The 12,725-nt window shown below is 43.5% G+C and overlaps 1 protein-coding gene across 1 annotated transcript in view; it reads left to right on the forward strand.

Annotated features, from left to right (window-relative positions):
* The window catches only part of LOC121879018 (DNA helicase MCM8-like), a gene marked incomplete in the record, with an annotated part of 122,718 nt that overhangs the window by 7,308 nt on the left and 102,685 nt on the right, over positions 1-12,725 (forward strand). The window contains 1 exon segment of the mRNA XM_042385471.1: positions 9,494-9,750. Within this exon segment, the coding sequence (XP_042241405.1) occupies positions 9,494-9,750 (257 nt within the window).

The raw sequence follows: 12,725 nt of genomic DNA on the forward strand, positions 1-12,725 counted from the left end.
GCTTTGGTCCAAGACTGAGGGTTGTTCTGCCAGTCAGTTAAATCAGCACGTTTATCATCGACAATTACGTTGATTGCCTGGTCATTTTCATCAAATCGGTCCTGGTGTATTCTTTCAATCTGGCCAAGGGTCTCTCTGCAGGTTTTTGTCATGACATTGTCTAGAATATCCCATTCGGCACTGGGATTTGAGTTGTTTGTTGTTGGCTTGTTTATCAGCCCATGTTCAAGCTGCTCTCTGAAAGTATGTGCTATTGCTGGATCCTCCAGACGCTTAGTGTTAAAACCTCTTCTGGAGGCTTGTTGCCTTCGCCATTTTTGGGCAACGTGAAGTGAGAGCTTGGCTCTGATGAGCCAATGATCAGTGTCACGGTGGTCTGGGCCACACATGGCACTGGTGATGAGGACATCTCAGCGATCTCTTTCTCTGACAATGATGTAGTCAATGAGATGCCAGTGTTTGGATCATGGGTGTTGTCATGAACCCTTGAACTTGTCAGCCTGCCTAAACAAGGTGTTGGTGATAGTGAGGTTGTTTGCAGCACACTTGCTGAGGAGAAGTAGGCCGTTGGGATTACACTTGCCAAGTTCATTTCTCCCTGTGGCTGCCTGCAAAATGTCAGCATCTCTGCCATTGAAGTCACCAAGGAGCACAATCTTATCTTCTCTCGGGATAAAGGTTAGCACTATGTCGAGGTCGACTTAAAAGGCCTCCTTGATGTCATCTTCTGTATCTAGTGTTGGGGCGTATGCACTGATGAAAGGGGCGTGACATGAGTGATTCAGTGGGACTCGAGGTACATTGTTGGATGCGTTGGCTGATGGCAAAGCCAACTCGATAAATGCTGTTTCTCTCCGCAGCAGGCTTACCCTTCCAGAAGAAGGTGTAGCCAGACCTCCGTTCTGGGAGTTGACCCTTGTCTGGGAGTCGGGACTCACTAATGGCTGCTATGTCGATGTTATACCAAGCCAGCTTTTTTGCCACAAAGGTAGTTCTTCTTTATGGATGCTCATTGTGCCAGTATCCATGCAGCGACCATAAGGGGTTGTATGGTCTGTTTTGTTTGGATCTGTGATTTTGATTGAGTTTTTGACTATAAGGATGACCTTACTGGGTGCGGTTGCCTAGTCAGGTTGTTTTTGTAGACAGACTATGTTTAGGGCACCTTATCTAGCCCCTTCCCTTTGTGGGTTGAGCAGAGTGACTCCTTGAAAGGGCTGCTCAGTCGCACAGACAGGACCGGATTGCAATGCTGCCTAGATCCCAGTGCATAAATGACCATCTTATCTGTGCTGCCCATGTGCAGAGTTGTGTCTAGAGACTCCTGGCAGTCATCTTTGCCTGTCCCTGTCACCACTTGTCCGTCGCCATGGGAATTTTGGGGGTATATGGGTTTTGATGATGATGAGAGGTATGATGAGTTGGATGATGGTTGCGTGTGTGTTCATTTATATGGTGAGGCAGGAGCACAGACTGCAACCACATCTTGGCTCTCCCTTTTCTTGATCCAGTGGTGCAAGTATTGCAACAACTGGGGAGAGGGAGAGTTGCAATGGACTACCGATAGCCCAGTTTGTTGGGTTTCGCCTTAATTGCCTGCCCATCATGCATTGCCTTCGTCTGCCGGTATAGTCGTTGGGTTCCCATGGTGGTCACCTCTTCCGCCTACACCGCCATTGAGGTCTTGTTGGAGCTCTGTAAGCATGTCTGCCTGATGCAGGGCTCCACCGCAGATTTTTCGTTCGGGGTTTACTCCCTTAGCTTTATACCTACCAAGGTTAATCTGCAAAGCAATGGGGCAATGGATGGTAGGTCGCCAGGACATGTCCACATCCCAGTGGGCCTATGCGCCGTCCCTCTGGGGCCCACTTCAATTCCGAGATCCCCTGCTGGTCTAGCCTGGGCCTATGATGCACCCAGTTACTGTGTGTTGCCACGGGGAGGCACAGCAGGAATCTTGATGTTGAAGAGGCTGTGTACTGTCAGGGGAAGACTTGTACAAGTTACTTCCTTGTTCACCACGAGGGCTAGCCAGCGGCGGTAGCTGAAAGCGAGAGGGAGCAAGCAGTGCTTGCACCTTAGCACTAAAATAATGCTGCCGCACTGGACACATTTCACCACCCTGTGTGCAAACACACACACACACACACACACACACTGTTACGAACCACGCCATCAATTGTCATGATCTACCTACCCAGCACTACGAACCACGCCATCTATTGTCCTGATCTACCTACCCAGCACCACGAGCAACGCCATCTAGGGACGAAACCCAAGTATGACTACTCTTAGTTACCACTCCGGGGTTTCCCTTCTCCATATCCTGGTTGTTGCGTCACCTCCTCAAAGTCTTCCTCATCAGCTCTAGTTCGATGAGAGGTCAGTTCACTCTGGGAAGCGACCACAGGATCACCTATCCTGGAAACCTACGGCACAGTGACTACCTACCGTCTTCCACAATACTCAGCCTTACTCGTCAGCCATCTCAGCTCCGCACTTAAGTATTTGTAATCTTATATTGCCTCCCCACCTCCACCTTGCTTCAAATTATTGTATGTTGTATAAATATGTATATACTGTTAATGTTTTGGTTAAGTATGGTGAAGGGTAAATTATAGAAAGTTGAATATTTTGTTAAGGAATTTATGGTACTTTATTATACACAACAAAAACTCCCATCCTTTGTCTACCCTTTTATAGTCCGATTGTCTTTGTTTTTTTTTGTTGTTGCCTGTTGGGATCTGGGTAGACTTTTAACTATATTCTAAATCCCCAACTCGTAACAAATGGCGACCGTGACAGGACCGAACATTAAGTGCCATATTCCTTACCCCTTTGTTACTCCTTGTTAATTATTCCTCCCAGTCACTTCTGTTCACAATTGCTTTACGGTGGTTTAAAGTTCCTTCATATGTGTGTGCGTATATTGGTATTATCGTACAGTAAGAGTGACAGACGTAGGATATTAGGTTCCAAGTGTCATAAGGCTTACCTGTTATTACACGTGGCAGTCGTGTAGTAAGTCTCATCGAGTGTAGGGAAGAATCCGGATCTGTTTAATGCCGTACCCTCGCTCCAGAGTAGGCTGTTCCATAGTCACTAGTTTAGGGTGAAGTGATATCTTGGGACGCCCAGCTCTACCAGGACCCCATAATTATAAAGCCTCAATTATTGTTCTTCTCATTATCTCATTCGGGGTCAATAATCAAGTCACTCAAGGGTTGTTAATCCGGATCTTTATATTAATGCCGTAATACGCCCTTCCTGTTTCAAGTATCTAAGGGTTGTTAATCCGGATCTTTATATTAATGCCGTAATACGCCCTTCCTCTTTCAAGTATCTAAGGGTTGTTAATCCGGATCTTTATATTAATGCCGTAATACGCCCTTCCTCTTTCAAGTCTCTTATCCTTATCTAAGGATCTTCTCAGAAGAACAATATTCATAAGTGTAATTTCCCTAGGTATAACTTGGGTAGTTTCCGGGACTTTCTGGTTATCCACTGCCATGATATTTTCTAGGGTAATCCACTTATCTTATCTTTTTGACCATTAATTAATTTATCTAGTTTTTCTTAACAATGGCCACCTCAGGATTTGTTAAACTTGGTAGTCCTGGAGGAGTGGAAGAGCAAGATACCATTTCACATCTTGAAGCATGTGGAGGAGCGTGGAGAGGTTAATTTAGGGCGTGCGGCTGAGCTGGCTGATGCGTACGCCTTGCTGGTGGAGTCACTGTGCCGTAGGGAATGTGGTACTTTCCGGCATGTTAGGTCCTCCTCTGATGATAACTGTAGTGATGGGTTGTCAGACCACAGCTTACATCTCAGAAACAGTCCAGACTTGACCCGTCATTAGGGGGGTCAAGTGTAAGGGTAAGCCTCGCAGCTGCCCAAGGGTTATAAATCAACTAGCTCCCCTTCCCATGTCACACGGCCCCAACAAACATGTAAGAAGGCACCTGCCCACTCTCTCCCAATATACACAATAACCTACATCCCAGAAGAAGTCCAGACCTGACCTCACATTAGCCAGGTCAAATGTAACCCTCGGAGCCCAACTCAAGGGGCCACAAATCAACCAGGGCCTCTCATGTCACACGGCCCCATCTGAAGATTTCTCCAGAATATACAACTTGTAGTCTCTGAAAAAGTCCAGACCTGACCCTACATTAGCGAGGGCAAATGTAAGGAGACCCTTCGCCGCCCCCCCCCCCAATCAGCTCAACCTGACGGCTGGTCTCCCAATATATAGGACGTCCTAGTCCCCCCAGGCCTAGAGAGAGACAGAGAGAGAGTGTGTCTTGTAACCAAGAAGGGCCAGCTACCACGTCCCGAGTCCCGCTAGTAGCCCTCCCTCAGGGGAGCGGCGAGAGGGAGTCAGACAGAGAGACACACAGGGATCGGAGGAGGAGGTCCACCACAGCCGAGTCCCGCTCACGGGAGGAGAGTCATGCAGGACTTCCCTCCCCGACTTCCCTCCGGTGTCCCAGCTAAGCAGTCGCCCTCCCGACACCAGTGTTCCAGCTAAGCAGTCTCCCTGCTAGGCCTTCCCCAGGTCATGTGAGTTTTTGTCAGAGCTTTCCATGGGATGAGTTACTTACGTGGGAAGTGTATTCATTTCATGTTCGTGTCCGAGAATCAGAGTGTCTAGTAACGTAATATGATGTCCTAGTAACGTAAATATAATGTCCTAGTAACTTCAATAGAAGGTGTTATTAATGTGTCCATGTCATGTTCGTAATTAATAAAGAGTTGTAACGAAGCGGTGTTTGAGAAGTCGCCCTTAAGACGTAATAGATGTGTATTGACGTATAAGATACGATAAGTGTAAATCCATCATCAAATATCTATCACGGCCACGCTACCAAAGTCTTCCTCTCTTTTACTCTCTTACTAAATATTCTTCTTATATATATAAATATTCTTCATGCAAGATCCGTCTTGTTATATAACCTTGGGGCCGTGAGTGGTAGGTCGAAAGGTCCCACACCTACCCCCCCTGATGCAACCAAGTTTTATTGTTCTTACTGTAAAAAACCAGGCCATACGATCCAGTCTTGTAAACACCCAAAGTGTCGAACTGCTAAAAGTAGTTCCCTGGATCCCAAATCCAAACCAATAGCAACCACCAATGTGGAAAGGCCCCATCAGGATCTCTTCTCTTCATTCACCTATGAGGGAAAAATTTCAATCATAGAGGGGTCTCGTTCTTTCCTTATTCGTATACTACGTGATACGGGCGCAGCACAATCTATCTTCCTGTTTAACGTCATTCCTGATATATCTACCGCGTTTACTAATGAGAGTGTTCTAATTTCAGATCTCTCATTCCATTCTTCCTATCCCTTAGCTAAAGTGCACCTCCAATGTCCCTTGATTACTGGGGAAGTGCAAGTAGCCATTAGGAAAGATCCAATGCCTGTGAGCGGCAATTCATTTATTATTGGGTAATGACTTGGTAGGAGATCTAGTGGTTCCCAACATAAAGACAGTCGACTCTCCCTTACCTGTCAACTCCACCACTGACCTTGAAGAAACTACTCCTCACCTTTTCCCATCTTGTGCTGTCACCCGGTCACAGAGTGTGCGAAATGGGCCCTCTTCATCTAAAACTACCTCCAATATCTACCTCCAATATCTTCCTACCCACAGAAGATCTGTACAATAAGACCATTAGTAAGGATGAGCTCATTAAAGCCCAACAATCTGATCCATCTTTGTTCAAAAAGGTGATGAAAGACCTCAGTGTGGAACATTGTACATCTTCGGCTTACCACCCACAATTCCAAGGTTGCTTGGAACGGTTCCATCAAAACTTTCAAATCAATGCTAATAAACTATCTCCCCTCAACTATATAGTCCATACTCCTGATCGCAGAAAAGATTCACAACTTGTTCACATTAATCTCATGAAACTTTACCATTCCAGGCAGTCAGAGGAAGACATCCCAGAGGCTATAAGCTTACCTGTATTGCATACGGTTTTGTCAGGGCCGGAGCCGGAGACAGATGACATGGACCTATTGGAGAATTTAGACTTCCCTCTACCTAAAGAAAACCCTGCTAACAGTCACATACTCAACAACTTGGATGGGTATTTTTCTGTTCTGAATCCATCTCAAGCAAAAGATCTCACTAAGTTATTATCAACATTTCCTAAAGTCACGTCAGACCTCCCAGGGTTTTGCAATATACTTAAACATGATATTAAGCTAATCTCAGATGATGTACAACCCATTAGGCAATCAGCATATCTACTAAATCCACAAAAAAGAGAGATTTTCTAAAAAGAGGTAGATTTTTTGTTAAAACATAACTTAGCTGAGCCTAGTACCTTCCCCTGGGCTTCACCTTGCCTTCTCATTCCAAAACCCGATAGCACTTTTCGTTTCTGTACCGATTATCGTAAAGTGAACCAGGTCACTGTCTCAGACTCTTACCCTTTACCTTTGATTGAAGATATAATAGACAGCATAGGCTGTGCAAAATTTATATCTACCGTGGACCTGTTGAAAGGATATTATCAAGTGGGACTCACGGATAGGGCAAAAATAATCTCAGCATTTATAACTCCATTTGGTCTTTTTCAATATTTGGTTATGGCGTTTGGCTTTTCTAATGCTCCAGCCACATTCCAGAGGGCAATCAATTACCTGATTCAGGACCTAGGTGGGACGTTCGCCTACCTGGATGACCTGGTGGTGGTGTCGGACGGCTGGGACGAACATTGGTGCGTTTGGAGATACTGTTCGCACTACTGCAAGAGACTTTGATTCACCATAAACCTGGCTAAATCTGCTTTTGGCCGGGCCTCAGTGACTTACCTGGGACATATCGTTGGGCATGGTATGGTGAGACCCAAGGACGCAAACGTTAAAGCCATCTTGTCCTTCCCCACTCCAAGGACGAGGAAGGAACTCGTGCGCTTCCTGGGGATGTGCGGCTACTACCGTCGGTTCTGCAGTAACTTCTCCAGCGTGGCCGGACCCCTCACAGACCTTACCAGTTCTGCGGTCCCTTACATCTGGAACCAGAGGTGCGACCAGTCTTTCCACCGCCTCAAAGCCTTCCTTGCCTCCAAGCCTGTAGTCCACCCCCCTGACTACACCTTGCCCTTCCATCTGCAAATCGACGCTAGCGGTGTCGGAGTGGGGGCTGTGCTCCTACAACCCGACCCAACCACTGATGTCCTTCACCCTGTGGCATACTACTCCGCCAAGTTGAAAAAACATCAGACCAACTACTCGACCATAGAGAAGGAGGCCCTGGCTCTGGTGTTGGCAATAAAGAAGTTTGAATGTTACCTCCAGTCTTGCCCACAAACAACCCTAGTCTTCACCGACCATAACCCACTTACGTTCATCCAAACCAACAAGACCTCCAACCAGCGAATCCGCTGGGCTCTCCTCACCCAGCCCTATAATCTACAAGTCCGGCACATAAAGGGGGTGGACAACCTGATTGCGGACTCCTTATCCCGAGCTCCAGTGGAAATGCAGCAGCTACTCTCCAGACGCACCAGGTGATCACCTCCTTCGCGCCCGCGCTACGGAGGTCTTTGGAGTGGGGGTGTGTTACGAACCACGCCATCAATTGTCATGATCTACCTACCCAGCAATACGAACCACGCCATCTATTGTCCTGATCTACCTACCCAGCACCACGAGCAACGCCATCTAGGGACGAAACCCGAGTATGACTACTCTTAGTTACCACTCCGGGGTTTCCCTTCTCCATATCCTGGTTGTTGCGTCACCTCCTCAAAGTCTTCCTCATCAGCTCTAGTTCGATGAGAGGTCAGTTCACTCTGGGAAGCGACCACAGGATCACCTATCCTGGAAACCTACGGCACAGTGACTACCTACCGTCTTCCACAATACTCAGCCTTACTCGTCAGCCATCTCAGCTCCGCACTTAAGTATTTGTAATCTTATATTGCCTCCCCACCTCCACCTTGCTTCAAATTATTGTATGTTGTATAAATATGTATATACTGTTAATGTTTTGGTTAAGTATGGTGAAGGGTAAATTATAGAAAGTTGAATATTTTGTTAAGGAATTTATGGTACTTTATTATACACAACAAAAACTCGCATCCTTTGTCTACCCTTTTATAGTCCGATTGTCTTTGTTTTTTTTTTTTGTTGCCTGTTGGGATCTGGGTAGACTTTTAACTATATTCTAAATCCCCAACTCGTAACAACACACACACAATCAACTCTACCCAACAATGTTAGCTAGAGAAGGTACAGAAAAGGGCCTGCAGAATCATGCTTGGCGCAGACTACTCCGGCTACAAAAAAGCTCTCTCCACCCTGGAAATGCCATCCCTCAGTGACCTCCACCCCCAAGCACTAGCAAGGTTTGGTAGTGGACTACTGCACCATCTTCGTCATCGCCACCTGCCACCGGCAGTCCCCCGCCCACCTCGCGCAGTCCTCCACTACAACAAAATTCAGCTCATAAGAGCCCGCACTGTTAGATATAAGAATAGCACCAGCCCATCTATTGTTAAGATAATAAACAAATGATTTATGTACTGTACAGCCCTGTAAATGTATTGAACGCATATCATTGTCTAAATCACATGTAAGTTTGTATATTTTCAGCCACCGGCTGCAACTCTATTAATAAACCATTTATTATTATTATTACGAACGGGATAATTTTTGGGGAGGCATGAAATGATGAGTGAACTCCTTCCTCATTTGTTAGTTCTGTAGTAGTAATCTATGAACTCTTTCATACCATAAATTTTGCCCCAAGAATATAATACAGGTTGACAACCCTTTATCTGAAATTCCGAAAACCGAAAAGCTCTGAAAACCGAGTTTTTTTGTGGAACAAGTTTTTTTTTTTTTTTTTTTTTAAACGGGGATTAGCCCTCCCAGGCATAGATCACTGACCCACATTGGGGCCTGGGGGGCGAAAATGTAATAGTAATACTAATTATAATAATAATAATTATTCATAGTAAATAAAAATAATAAAAAATACACCAAAATAAAATAATAATAATAATAATAATAATAAAATATATTAATAAAATTAATAATAATAATAACAATAATACTGTATTAATAAAATAATAAGAATAATAAAGAAATACAAGAATGAAAAAAGATAAAAAGTGAGAAACATGACCTAGACCTATGAATTATTATTATTATAATTATTATTATTATTATTATAATTATTATTATATTTTCGTCTCCCAGGCCCCAATGAGGGTCAGTGACTTGTGCCCGGGTGGGCTAATACACATTTAAAAAAAAAAAAAAAAAAACCTAACCATTCTGAAAACCAAAAAATTCCGAAATCCGAAATGCTTCTGACCCCATGGATTTCGGATCAGGGATTGTCAACCAGAACAGCACATTTCTCAATTATATACAGGGTATTATCTTATTTTCCTGTAGGACATATCAAATGATTTGTTTTAAACATTCCTAAGTGATAGGAGGAATGAATTTTATCACTTTTATTTCAGGAAAACTTGTGAGTGTTAAAGGAACAGTTGTGCGCATAAGCAGCATCAAGCCATTGTGTACCAGACTGGCCTTCACGTGCATGGGATGTGGAGCTGTGCATGGAGTTACCCAGACTGAAGGACGTTATACTCTGCCTGTATCTTGCCCCATCCAGAGTTGCCGGGGTAAATCATTTGTACCGGACCGCTCCCACAAACTAACACATACGGTGGACTGGCAGAGCTTTAGAATTCAAGAGATTATGAGTGATGATCAGGTATGGACTTGACTAAGGAGTAACTTTAATAATGCTGGGTTATGGCTGACCAAATGGTGTCACGTGCCTGTGATACCCTCAGTACCCAGGTTTCTGCTGGGGTACGATAATTATGTTAGTACAGTGGTCCCTCGGTTAACGAACGCCTTGGTTAACGAGACTTCGGTTAACGAGTTACCTTCCATAAGATTCTTAACTTCGGTTAACGAGCAATCCCTCGATTAACGAGTTTCTTACGAGCCGACCTCCACATGTTTTAGCTGTAGTATTAGTCCGCCAATACAGTAATCGGTTCTAGGACTTAAATTCCTTACCCTTTTAGTAAATATCAAGAAGTTTATACTATTCCATAATTTTAAAAGTTTAATATTAAATTTTTTAGTCATTTAACAATTATTGAACATAATTGAAGGTAGGGTCACTAGTTTCTGGCACGCCATCCAGCCTGCCAACACAGCATACAGGCGTCAGTCTTTGTGTCTTTTCAGTGGAGGTAACATCTTGCTTGAGACTGTTCAACTAAACGCTTTTTTTCTGTGTTTACAAGCAAATTATTGGTCATTTTGAAATCTATTTTACATATTGACAATATATAATGCAGTGCAGTGTTGATTTAAAGAAAATAATCTTGAATTACACCAAGAGAACTAAAATTGTATGGGTGAAATGGCGCCATGGGGTGACTTCTCTTCCACCCCAATGCTTTCTCTTCTCCCTTCTCCTCCACCCCCATTCTAATTCCCATCATCATTATCATCATCCAGGAGCCTTTTACATACACACCTCAAAGTAAGTGTACTTTTCTCCCATTTTTGTTGAATTTAAGCAATTTTCGGTGAGCTGGAACCAATTACCCAAAAACCCATTGAAACAATGGTTTTGGTTAACGAGTTTTTCGGTTAACGAGCAACCTTCTAGAACAGATTGTGCTCGTTAACTGAGGGACCACTGTATGTGTTTTGTCTTAGTATGTTTCATGTCTTGGTATTAAATATGTAACATCCTGTAATTCTTTATTATTATGATTACTATTATTAGTATCATCATTATTATTATCCTTTGAAGTGGAGAGGTTTTCTATTAAGTAACGGTTGTGATGTACTGTATATATTATCAAACTGTGCATGCGTGGAAATCACTCCCGCAGTGGTTTTGCCAGCTCTTTGGTCGTGGAGAACAGACCTCTCCTGTGCTCAGGTGGTACTAGAATTTGTGTTAGGCGAGGAAGCTAGGTAGGGATCCAGGTGTTACTGGAAGTCATCTTTGGTAGAGAATGTAACCTGTTTATTTAATTGTATTATTGGTTGAACCCGTGCTGTAATATAAGTTGTCTTTTAAAAGTACAACTTTCTCTCTCTCTCTCTCTCTTTTTTTGTGAGGCTTCCCCCCCTCCTTCCCTTTCCATGAACATACAGGTATAGAAGCCACTGAAGTTCTTGGAGTACCAGTATCTATTCTTATAATCTAACTTACATAAGGAAACTATTTATGAACTGCAGTAAGATCTCATATTTCACGCGATTTCATTTCATATTTTTGAATTTCGTGAGCACTACCTAATGTAACCAAGTCTTATATTTGGCGTAAAATATAGTGAATTTCGCGAGATCCAGCCGGCTGAACGCGAGATCCAGCCGGCTGAACGCGAGATCCAGCCAGCTGAGTGCGAGATCCAGCAAGCTGAATGCTGACCACCGTCTTGAATGACGCCATAGTCCTCATACCAGTTACAGTCATTTCTGCTACAACGCGTGTTTTGTCAACGCGAATTGCTTGCAACGTGATTGATGAATAGGGGAATGCTGTTTGTAAAATGCGAACTTTTGCATACGAATGTTGGCTATAGCGCGATTCCATCCTCAACGTTTTAAGCGTGGCGCGGGATTATGCAATGTTTGCAGTTCATGTTCGATATCATATGTTCAACTGATTTGTGTCTTTTGTTTGTGAAGTGTTTTTTGTGAGGTACTCTGTAATTTATTTTTATTTTTTATTTAATTTTTTTGCAAATTTAGCTGTTACCCATAAATACTGTATGAAAAGAATAAGTAAAAAGAATGTTTTGCAGCGAGGACTAATAACGGTTTACACCAGCGCTCTCTGTTTACATCATGTAATCAGTTGAATCGTGTGGTTTCTGTCAATTACTCTGTGATTTTTGCTATTTTCTCCAATTTTGTTGTGTAAGCAATGAATACGGAAAGACAAGGTAAGATGTATGTTTCCAAGTGTTCTGGGGATCGAATTGCCAGTGATGAACGAAAAAGAGGTTTACAGGAACGCAACTATCACGTTGTAGCCCGCGCCATCCTAGCGACCGCCTGGGCTGTTATTGTGTGCTTTTTTGGGTGGTGCTACCACCTGTCGAGTCAAGATAATGTCCTCTGCCTCTACTGGGGGTCCTTCTGGTGCTGGTGGGGCTGGGACAGACCCACCTAAGCAGCCAAATAAAGAAAAGGAGAAGCGGGACTATGATAAGGGAGTTTAGTTTGCCAAGTACTCGATGCAGGATAAGCAGTGTGTGATTAAATTACTAGTTTCCAGAAAGCACAATCAAGTCAATAAAGGCAGAATTTGTATCATTTGGAGGTTATAAATGGGAAAATCTGAGGTTGATGTAAAGTGGCCAGTCTATATTGTTATTTTCCCCTTAGTTTATGTATTTGCATTTAGCAAATTTGAATTTGGAGCAATTTTTCCAGTCTATGTTACTCGCGAAATATAAGATCTTACTGTACTTAGCCTTAATTACCATTATACATAACTACATGAAGGTTTGGGTGTAGTTATTGTAGTGATCATGACAATGGACATCTGAATAAACAAATGAAATAAACTCAAAAAAGGGGGGAGGGGGTTAAATTAACATCCTTTGTGCCATTTCCCATAATATACAAGATGTCAATCTTCAGGCAAGAAAGGTTATCATAGGCAAAGGCATTGATATTGCTCGTGGCCAGTTGGTATTTTACAAC

The sequence above is a fragment of the Homarus americanus genome, unplaced genomic scaffold (assembly GCF_018991925.1).
Source record: "Homarus americanus isolate GMGI-L3 unplaced genomic scaffold, GMGI_Hamer_2.0 scaffold4060, whole genome shotgun sequence".
NCBI lineage: Eukaryota > Metazoa > Arthropoda > Malacostraca > Decapoda > Nephropidae > Homarus > Homarus americanus.